General features: G+C 37.5%; 1 protein-coding gene across 2 annotated transcripts; it reads left to right on the top strand.

Moving 5' to 3' along the window:
- Positions 1 to 965: 965 nt before the first annotated feature.
- On the top strand, positions 966 to 11015 carry GCG (glucagon). 2 transcript variants are annotated; one of them, XM_040475196.1, is made up of 6 exons: positions 966 to 1050; positions 4319 to 4419; positions 6172 to 6333; positions 8221 to 8358; positions 9708 to 9851; positions 10531 to 11015. In XM_040475196.1, the coding sequence occupies exons 2-6, from the start codon at positions 4328 to 4330 to the stop codon at positions 10535 to 10537; spliced, it is 543 nt and encodes a 180-aa protein (XP_040331130.1). In that variant the 5' UTR covers positions 966 to 1050; positions 4319 to 4327; the 3' UTR covers positions 10538 to 11015. The 2 variants fall into 2 exon arrangements, with proteins under 2 accessions (XP_040331130.1, XP_040331131.1); XM_040475197.1 differs by lacking the exon at positions 10531 to 11015 and having other exon boundaries at positions 9708 to 9855.
- Positions 11016 to 11399: the final 384 nt, after the last annotated feature.

The following is an 11399-nucleotide window of genomic DNA, read 5'->3' as shown; positions in this document are numbered from 1 at the left end:
TGTTGATAGCAGCCAGACTAAAATCTAATTACACTGACACTGTTCTCATGTCACCTGTCCAGGTCACTTCACATAACTCTCTTTCTCTAAAGTGACCAGACTCGTGTCTGCTAAATCCTGTATATCTTTAAAGTCCTAAGTAGTGGGTCACAAAGCTCAGGAAATGTGACAATATGCATCTCATCTCAACAGTTTTCTTCACATTTTCTCTTTTGTGAATTAGTGTCCGGGTCTCTCATCAACAGTGAGTCTTTATATATCCATTAGAAGAAAAAAGAAATACTAGTTCCTGTCTTATTATCATTACCTATCTTGGATGTTTAATCCTCATTTTGCTGTATCCTTTCTGCCTGAATCCAATTTTCCACAACAGGACACATTAGGTCTTAATCGATATTTTTAACAAATTCCTCTAGAAAATAGTACAAATAAATTTCGTAGGGTGGGGATGAGAAAATTCTGATTAAGTATGTGTTGAGCAAATGATTTATTACTTGGGTAGATGATAGAATGAACTGATTATTGCATTCAGATGAATGCATCATAATGAAACAACAAACGGGAGGACTTGTAAGACCCCCAAATGAGGCCCTGCTCAAAGTGAGGTTAGCCATAGTCTATGTAATTTCACGGGTTTTTTGTCTTCGGCATCAAAATTCACTTTAGAGTACTTAAGTGATTTTCATGCCTGACTGAGGGTGAAGGGTGAATTTCCAAACTGCCCTTTCCATTCCCAAAAACACACACACAAAAAAAGCAAGAGAGTAAATAAAAAGTTTCCTGGTCTCCGAGGTCCCACCCAATATAAGCTTAGAATGCAGATGAGCAAAGTGAGTAGGCGAGTGAAATCGTTTGTAACAAAAACTCATTATTTACAGATGAGAAATTTATACTGTCAGCGTAATATCTGTGAGTCTAAACAACGCTGAGAGTATATAAATACAGTGCACTGTGCTGCAGAAGTACAGGGCTCAGGACACACACATCCAAAGTTCCGAAAAGAGGGCTCGCTCTCTCTCCACCTGCTCTGTTCCAGTCAAGTGTCAGAAGGTAAGACGAATCGGGAGTGATTGCAAGATTGTAAATCTTGTTTGGGGTACAGTTAAGTATTTTTATGGGGCAAAGTATTATGAATTAAGTGCTGTTCTTTCATCTTATACTTTATTAATCATAATACAGGGGGCGGAATCGAGATGAAAAAGTGATATAAAACGCATTTACATATATTTATTTCAACATAATCAAGCTGAAAAGCGCATTGGATGAATAATTCAATTTAAAGAAATAAAATAGAAAGAAAAACAAAGATTCAAATCAATGCCCTTGTAAGATTTAACAGTTATGAGGACTGCATTTTAAAAGTAAATGGTTAACATTTTGAAAAATAAATATTTTGCTAGGGTTTGATAAATGTATATACTACTTTGAACAGAAGGCGCCTTTTAAATTCAGCAGAAATGTGTCCATTAGAGAAGCTATAGCAGCAATTGCTCCTTACCAATGAAAACTTATGGCTTTCCAAAAGAACAGAGTCAACATCATCCTTCAAATATTCAAATTTCTGATAAGTCTATCAAAAAATCAATGTCCGTGAAATCAGTTCACTGTAAATGAGACATAGCATATTTGGTGCAGAAAAAAATATAGTCAGTTATTAAGAAGTCTTTGGATGGAACTGAATAAAACCACTGATGAATAATTACCTCCCAGGGATTGAAGACCAATAATAATAAATAATATATCTAAAATGTCCACATCCTGAAAGGAAATTTAGTAAGTCTCTTCAGAAAAAAGCAAGATGTTCTAAAGTACCCATTTAACTTCTTAAGGACAAAGAACAATTTTACAAAGATCCTCAAAGGAGAAAATGATCAAGGGGTGTGTTTTTGCCATGTGCACGAAGGACTTAGCAGAGGAAATGAGCCAACCGGTTTGAAAAGGACTTATTTGGCCTACAACAGCAATATGTTTAGGGATATGATATGTCACCTTATCTAGGTCTAAGGTTAATCTTTCTAAAAGGCTTCCTACACAGAGAATACTATCGTTACCATATTTTCCTTTAAATTTGAATGGCAATATGTGGTTCTTTAAAAAAAACTGCAGATTCTCTCCTTAGACTGCCTAAAGGGGGGTAATTAAAATTCTTCTCTTATTGAGCAGGAGGTGGAGCTAAAATAACGTAAATATTTGCTTTCTCAGTAGTAGTATTCAAACAATTAATCTGATTCTTCAAATGTTCACAATTCCATAGGCTTCCACTAAATGAATAACTGACATCTTAAAAATCAGTTCCTTTTTCAGTAGAACTCATTTTGTTGACTGTAGAGGACTGAAGATACTCACTTCCCTACAATTGCTTCTCTTTCAGTTCCCACAGTGGCAAAATCCCACCTGTTCTAAATCTGCCTCTGTAAAACATACTAGAAAATATCGTAAAATTTTTTGGATCTTTGCGTAGAAGGAATTATTTAGGACTAAACCGACTTTTTAAAAATATTTTTTAATGTTTATTTCTTTATCTTGAGAGAGAGAGAGCACGCATGAGCAGGAGAGGGGCAGAGAGAGGGAGAGAGAGAGAGAGAGAGAATTCCCCAGCAGGTTCCTCACTGTCAGCACAGAGCCTAAATGCAGGGCTGAAACTCATGAACCCTGAAATCATGACACGAGCTGAGATCAAGAGTCAGACACTTAACCACCTGAGCCACCCTGGCGTCCCTAGGACTACATTGACTTTTAACAGTGGGGCAATCCTAAAAAGAAATGCTTGCCACCATAATTTTTTTTAAAAAATTCCCCAAAGCATGAATTTACAATTGAGAATTATAATCAGAAGACACAACTTGCGTAGGTGACAAAGTTTCCTAAGTTTGCCAAGTAGATGAACTGACCCAGAGCGAAATGCCAGATGAGGAACTTAATACTGATGAATGAAGAAGGATGAACCTGTAATTCCTAATGTGTTACTTTGTCTAATTGACCACTTAATCTAAAAAGACAGTATTTCAAAGAAAAAAAAATACCACTGCAGGTACTACAGTCTGTGTGTTTTAATGCCAAAGACAGATAGTAAATATGGCTAGGATGTTCAAGAAAAGATTGATAGTTTAAAATGTTAATATTTATAAAATCCTTATTTCAAACCGAATGCCATTTGCCAAAAGTACTCATTCAAATCATTTACGGATAAGCATAATCAAACATGGATTGAAATCCCCACTTCTCAAAGTAAACACGGTCGGTCTTAAAGGTAGCAGAGAGAAGTCCATGACCAATACTGGACTCAAAGGTTCCATTCGGTAAACAGAGAAGCGTGCCCTGTGGGGTCATGCTGCTCACATTCATATTGATCCCCATCCCGTCCACACTGCATCATCAGGTCCTTGGCATCCAATGGCTTCACAGGGCATCTGCTTGAGATACGAAGACAAGCAACCAGGTGTATCCCACAACCAAGTCTAGGGTGTCAGTAGCGGTGAATGACGTATCCTGGACTAAGTCCAATTATAAAACAACCTGGGGACTTCCAAGACTTCAGAAGCAAGCGTTAATTTTCTTTATGACAGTGATCTCTTAGTTTCTTGGTTGTGATTGTTCAAGTTGCCAGAAGCATTAGTTTTTGTTGCAAATTGCTTGTCTTTAAAATGATTTTTCCCTTTAATTTAGAACAGGTCAAAGCACCCTAAAATACCTCAAATCTGTTGGCCGCTTTATAATTACAAAGTCTAGACCAAGTTACACTATTTAAAATATAAATGAATAATACATCTGAACCGACAGCTGGTATGCCAAGTTGTAGCCTGAGGCTGCTTTAAGATGGTTGAAATGCAGTATAATGTAAATGCTTGGAAGTGAAGGACTATTAATTGAAAGCCAGACTGATAGTGAAGGGGGTGGCATTATGGATAAAGTGCCATTCAGGCTAACCATATGTAGCATATCATCTACAGTAGATATTTTAAATGTTTATCATGGACATTTTTAATTTCAAGTCTGGAAATGAGCCTTCTGATCATTAACACAAGTGTCCTACACTAATGAAAGAGCTTAGTTGGTGGTACATTGCTTTTTTTTTTAATTGGGTGGAACATATCTTTTGTATCCTTTTTTGTCACCCCCAAAATCTGGGGAAAAATATCATCTACTATCTGAAATGAAGCAGGAAATATAATCAGAGTAAAGTTGATGACTAGCTTATACTTTCTATTTGTAATATTTACTTAGTCAAAATTGAACTAATCTAATTGGACAGGTTTAAATGTGGTTGCCTGTCTCCCCCCACCCGCACACCCCCCTCCCTGACTCTGTGTTCCCACAGGCAGCAAAAATGAAAAGCATTTACTTTGTGGCCGGATTGTTTGTAATGCTGGTACAAGGCAGCTGGCAACGTTCCCTTCAAGACACAGAGGAAAAATCCAGGTATTAAATCTCTAGACTTTAACTAACATGATATTATGGTTAGAATACAGCCTGTTAAAACTATGGTTCGTGAATAGGTCTCAGTAAAATACTCTGCACATTTTCCAAATGTTCAAGGTATCATTGTGATACAGGCTTTTCCGCAGTGTAGATCAGAGTATGTGCTGTTTCATACCCAAAGGGGTGGGCAATGTTGAAAATTTATTACACAGTAAATTATAGCTCTTTTGAATCTTCAGTTGATCCTATCTGTACATTCATTACATACTGTAGAATAGATTATTTTAACGATTCATACCAACTTTGTGTCCTTTTTAAAAATAATGGCTAGTTGTTAGCTATAAAAGTCATATGTGTTCATGATAGAAACTATTTTAAAAACATGCAATTTTGTTTTCAGTGCTCAAACTTCATTGTTCAGAGAAAACTGTTAATAATTTTGAAATTTGGTATATTACTTTCCTGTATCTTATGTGTATGGTGTATAAACGTATTCCAGATACGATGTTTTTTTTTTTCTCTTAGCATTATGTTGCTAGTTTTTTCTTATACCATTAAAAATACCTATTATATGTAGGACCTTTAATGCTTGCATTCTATTCCATCTCATAAATGTACAATATTTATTTAGCTATTCCTCCTTTATTGAACACTTAAGAATTCTTCAAATTTTCCCACAAAGAATACTGCAAATAACATTTTCCCCCTAGATTTCTTACTATTTTCTGAGGATAGATTTCTAGTAGTAGAATTACTATGTCAAAGGGTTTTGAATGAGTCTAATTTTTTTATATTATCTTGCCAACTTGCTTTCCAGAAAAGTCACACACATACACATTCCCATCAGCAGTATAGAAATACTTCTCTCACACTATCCTCCCCAGTATTTAATCTTCACTAATTTGACAGGTAAAAATAGTATCTCATTTCTATTTCTGAGTATTAATCACATTGAATATTTCCCCATATTTACCATGCCAATGAACTGTTGATTTCTAGCATGCGTACTATCCACTATACAGTTTCAAATTATCAAGTGCACTTTTTCTTGTCTTTCTTTTTTTTTTTTAATGTTTTTAATCTATTTGAGAGAGAGAGAGAGAGAGAGAGAGAGAGAGAGAATGAGAGGGGGAGGGACAGAGAGAGCATCTCAAGCAGGTTCTACCCTGTCAGTACAGAGCCCTATGTGGGGTTCAAACCCATGAACCATGAGATCATGACCTGAGTTGAAATCAAGAGTTTGATGCTTCATCAACCAAGCCACCTATACACCTCTTTTGTCTTTCTTTGAATGTTTGTCTTTCTTCCAGCATTAGCTATCATATACCCAGGTAACTAAACTTTTTTATATGAATATATGCAAAACAAAATTAGGAACATAAATCTGCTGCCCAGCAAATGATGTGGAATTTTTTACTCTTTTAAAATATTCAAGTCATTGATCTCTTCTGTCATTATTAGCACAATCATGAGTAGATGAATTAAGTGAAAAAAGATTTATTTAATCCCATTTCAGAAAAAAAGAAGCCAGGTGAAAAAATCTATTACTAGAATTCAGAATCAGAGTGTATTCAATTCCAATACAACTATGGAATTCCCATGGCAAGCCAAGGTGTCTCCGAACTACCCACTGAAATACTCAAGGCACCTGCCTTCCAGTGTCATACGGTGCAGTATTTTGTAGAGAGGTACTATTGAAGTGATTCTACTCTTGGGGAGAGATTTAGTTGTACCCATCACTGTTCTTTACAGATCATTCCCAGCTCCTCAGACAGACCCGCTCAATGATCCGGATCAGATGATTGAGGACAAACGCCATTCTCAAGGCACATTCACCAGTGACTATAGCAAGTATCTGGATTCCAGGCGTGCGCAGGATTTCGTGCAGTGGTTGATGAACACCAAGAGGAACAAGTAAGAGTCTGAACCTAGTCCAAAATTTGCACACAAATATATTACATAAATATGTCTAAAATTTCTCCTGACTGTTTTTTTTTTTTTTATCATGTTCATCAGTTAGTGCACATAGGCTCTTCCAATTTCGGTGATTTTCAAGGTTGGTGATACTGTCTTTTGTATTATTCCTTGAACGTCCCACCTTCTCACCCCTTCAGTCCCCTTATCTACCCTCCAATGGGACTTAGACTTTATATTCCCACCCGTGGTCTTAGCGATATTTACCCTCTTGGGCCATTTTCCTTTAAAATCAGAAGTTGACTTTTGTGAACCTGCAAGATTAGGAATCTAATTTCTGACCAAAAGATACAGAGAATTCACCATTCCCTTGTAGGGTTCAAACTCATGATTGTGATCACATTCAAAGTATCCTCTAGCCAAGTTAATCATGGTAAGGAATGGAAACAGATGCAGTCTTTTTCTTGTAGAATACAATCCAAGATACACATTTAAAATTACAGCCTAGCTGCACAGCATAAAGAGAGAAGAAGGCAAATAAGAACACAAGCCTATCGTAAGGCATACATTTTAATGTTGGATTTTCTTTGACAGTGTTGGGTTTTTTGCTACATCTAGGCTACTGGAGGAAATCATCTGCAAGGGTTTCACAGAGATGGTGGAATTTCACAATTTCTTTGGAGGATGGCCCACAAGGGGAAGGGAGTTATGCATACAAAGTAGCTAAAGGAATCTAAAAATCAGGAAAGGGCATAGATTTGTCTGGATAGAATAGAGGTGTGCCTGGGTGGCTCAGTCGCTTAAGCATCCAGCTCGGGTCATGATCTCATTGTTCATGAGATCCAGCCCCACACTGGGCTCTTTGCTGACAGCACGGAGCCTGCTTGGGATTCTCTCTCTCCCTCTCTCTGTGCCCCTTCCTTGCTCATGCTCTCTCTCTCTTAAAAATAAAAAGAAATAAACATTTAAAAAAAAGAAAGAAAAGAGAAGGGAGAGAGGAAGGGAGAGCAAGAGAGTAGACACAAGCCAACAGGAGAAACAGGAGAGACAGAGCGATTGACCAAAAGTTCTTAAGTGAAAGTTACAGCTACAGAAATGATGGTCATGGCCAGAAGAGACACTGGGAAAAGTTCCTGCCAAGGACTAGAGATGAGGCCTTTGGTAAAATGTGGAAAATCAGAAATTTGAAAAAAAAAATGGAAACAGCTGTCCTCATTTCTAGAAAAAGAATGCCACAACTTGGTAAACTAATGTGAGACAATTATTTTCTTAGGCAGTTTCTGTTGTGGGTTTCAGATAAACCTTCTGGGGTAACACACATCAGGGAAACTGAGGGTGGCTCGTCACCCACCTACACAGAGCACTCTGCACATGCTTGAGGGTGAAATGGAGCCCTCTTCTCTTTCCTCGTTGCTGGCCCATCACACGTTTCCTTTAGGCCATTATCCTGTGGTCCTTTTGCTGGATTTTGAGATGGCCCTTGGCTTTCCCTAGAAGCATTGCATTAACTCTGACCCCATGTGGACTAACAACAAACAGCCGCCTTACCTGCAAGTAGCACAGCACGGTGCAGAACCCACTTATATTGAGACTGAAGTGAATGCAGCTTTAATAATCAATGGCACAGACAAGCAGGGGAGCCGAAAATGAGTAAGCGGATAGAGTGGAGGGGCTTTAGCCCACTTTCATTGTTACTAGCCCTGTCCCATCATCCTTCACTCCAGGTAATTGATGTAGCTTCAGGATGATCCCCCAGCTACCCTCATCTCCCAAATCTCCCTCAGCCCCTTCTACATAGGATCCTGAACCCCAGGCTGCACTGTTTAAAGGTGAGAACCATATTGCTAAAGAGACAGATCTTCAACTTAACTTTCACATTTCGTTCAGGAATAACATTGCCAAACGTCATGATGAATTTGAGAGACATGCTGAAGGGACCTTTACCAGTGATGTAAGTTCTTATTTGGAAGGCCAAGCTGCCAAGGAATTCATTGCTTGGCTGGTGAAAGGCCGGGGAAGGCGAGAGTAAGTCTGTACATTCTTATTTAACATTTTTTTTTTTGCATGATGCTGAAAACTTAGACTACAGTTATCTATATATGGATCTGGATTACAGAAGCAATTAGTATAGTCTCACAAAGTGAGGAAATAACTCATATTGGTGGGAGACAGTCTACAAAAGTCTAGTCTATTTTACTTTTGATAGCAAGGATTAATAATATTTGTAATTAATTATTATTCTCTATTAGAGTGGCATTGTAATTAGGGCATTCATTTGTCAATCCAGAACACTCTTGATAACAAGTAGAATGCTTTTTTGATAACTGTATGAAGACAACCGGCTTAAACGAGAACTGTCTTGGGAAAACTAGGTTTAAGGAAAAAGGAGACACAATGCTGAAAACAGAAAGTCCGACTGTAAATATTTACACGTGGGATCACATATATGTGTGTGTGTGTCAGGATTCAGGTAAAAATGTGATGAAGACTAAAAGGAAGACAATTTAAGATGTGTAATGAAATGACCCTCAAAGCACAGATACGTGGGAACAGTCATAGATTTAACGATATGCCCATTTTTTTAATAAGGCTGTCATATAGACAATCACCAAATTGTCAAAGTTGAAAATGAAGCTAGAGCCTTTTGGGACTTTCTTGGAACTTACCACAACCAAACAGATTCCTGAACCATCTCATTTTCTCCTGATCATTTTGATTGACATTTGAAATATGAGAGGCAGGAAATTCATGTTCAACTCTTTTTTTTTCTTAAGTGAGATTTAAAACAAGTTCACTGAGCCTTAAAGAGAGCTTAAGGCAAAAGGAAACTAGTATTGTTACTGACTTAAAACATGATCAAACCGATGAAACTAATTGGTAAAATAGTCACTTACACTTGAGGATATTTTGTAGTGTTTTAACGTACTGCAAAAATTCCCGCTAGAGCAAACCATTCAAAGAGGAAATGTTATATGGACTAAACTTTAATCGGTTAACCCTGTACTTTGCCAGGCTGTTCAGACAATCACGAGTTTTACGAGACATCATACATTTTTCTGATTTATAGACGAATTAGTCTCAGTAATAACATCTGTGCTGCCAATACACTAAAATATTCAAAGCAGCCTGGAATATTGAGAAGGGCATGAAGCTACTCCTTAGGTCTGGTTTCAGTTCCCAACTCTCCTCTTTCCTACCTAAATCATTCCCTTGCCCACATGCAGGTTTCTGTGAGGCTTTTCATAGCAGGCCCCTCCCGGGGAAATAGAAACTTACTGTTTTCTCAGTGACCCTCACACATGCTACCAGGGATAAGCAGTCAATAAGCACTTACTTAAAACCTTTAACCACTCATTTTGTCCTTATTCCTTCAGTTTCCCAGAAGAAGTCACCATTGTTGAAGAACTACGCCGCCGACACGCCGACGGCTCTTTCTCCGATGAGATGAACACAGTTCTTGACAATCTTGCCACCAGGGACTTTATCAACTGGCTGCTTCAGACCAAAATTACTGAGAGGTGACACCATTTTAGTTAATTCTGAAAACCATCAAAACTTTCATAACTATTATCATAGTTATGGCTACAGGTGGTTCCCGGTGTGGGGGAGAGGGTCTTTATTTAGTCTCTTGGTATATAATCAAAATTATGAATCCTTTAAGAAAACATTATTATATTCACTTTTCATCAGTAAGATTTATTCATTTACCCCTCTATTGCAAAAAACATTTCCTGAGTGTCAATAAGGGATAAGGCATTAGGAACACAGATATGAATGAAACATGCAGATGTTAAGGCATTTGCATATTAATGTCACATTAAAAATTGCTATTTATGGTGACATTTTAGCACATAGGAAAACACCAGTATACATGGTATTATGTCCTTACTGTAATAAGCATAGTAGTAAAAGTTTAAACACCAAAACTTAACCACTTATTTTCATAGGTTATAATTGCTTTTTATAATTTTTCATAAACTTTATATTTCATCATAGGGGAACTTTAGGATAAGTCGTCTCTGCAAATGTTTAAAGAGTTGAAAAGACTAAGGGATTTATAAGATGAAAAGATTGATGAACAAATTTTATCAAAGTAAATCACTGAAATATTTCCTGGATAAGTTAACTACTAAGTGTCATCTAAGTGTCATAGCTATTGTTAAATGACTACCTTTTTTTTTTTTTTTTAATTTCTAGGAAGTAAGTATGTCACTGTTCAAGATCACTTCACATCACCTGCCAGCCACATGGAATATTTGAAATTTTAAGTTCTGTAAATTTAAGAGATGTATCCTGAAGCCATATTGCTTTGCATGCCAATAAATAACTTTTCTTTTAATATTGTGTGACCAAAGATTGTAAATGGAATAAACCATGGTCAAAGAGTTGTTAAAATACCAGCTTTAAAATGTGGAAGTGCAGAATTCTCTCCTTTTCTTATTTTGGATGAAGTACCCTAACCTGCTTACATTTAGCAATGAAATTACTTTTCTGTGATGTAATTTGTACATATAAATTATTTCAATCACAACATATCTGCACTGTAATGATAAGATAAGGGAAGGACTAGTAGCCACAGTGGTGAAACTGGAAAGAGAAATTCCTTCTTGAAACATTTGTCATAAAAATGCTCTGCTTTCAATATATAAATGGTAGATAAATAAAATTTTCAAGCTTCTTTACCATTGTCTGCCTTCTCTCTTCTTCATGACCCCACTCCTTCCAAACACCCTTTCTTCCTAAGCTCATAGCCCATGAGCCAAATCTGGTGCCCAGACATGGCTTCATGATTTGAATGGCTGCACCGTGCTTTGTGGGCAACCCTGAAAAAATATATAAACGTATTGATTTCTGGCTTATCTTTAAAAATTAAATCATCAGTTGGGGCGCCTGGGTGGTTCAGTTGGTTGAGCGTCTGGCTTTGGCTCAGGTCATGATCTCGCTTTCCATGAGTTCTGGCTCCGCATCGGGCTCCGCATCAGGCTCCGCATCGGGCTCCGCATCGGGCTCCACATCAGGCTCTGTGCTGACAGCTTAGAGCCTGGAGCCTGCTTCGAATTCTGGGT

This window comes from Herpailurus yagouaroundi, unplaced genomic scaffold (genome assembly GCF_014898765.1).
Source record: "Herpailurus yagouaroundi ecotype Mexico unplaced genomic scaffold, PumYag 140, whole genome shotgun sequence".
In the NCBI taxonomy this organism is placed as follows: domain Eukaryota; kingdom Metazoa; phylum Chordata; class Mammalia; order Carnivora; family Felidae; genus Herpailurus; species Herpailurus yagouaroundi.
The sequence above is the reverse complement of the archived record's forward strand: the minus strand, read 5'-3'. Positions and strand labels throughout refer to the sequence as shown.

What these genes read in the sequence shown, in the direction of transcription:
- GCG (XM_040475196.1), top strand. Translation starts at nt 4,328, where the DNA reads ATGAAAAGCATTTACTTTGTGGCCGGATTGTTTGTAATGCTGGTACAA. An exon ending in GACACAGAGGAAAAATCCAG is followed by an intron (nt 4,420 to 6,171) that starts GTATTAAATCTC and finishes TGTTCTTTACAG; the next exon opens with ATCATTCCCAGCTCCTCAGA. An exon ending in AAAGGCCGGGGAAGGCGAGA is followed by an intron (nt 8,359 to 9,707) that starts GTAAGTCTGTAC and finishes TTATTCCTTCAG; the next exon opens with TTTCCCAGAAGAAGTCACCA.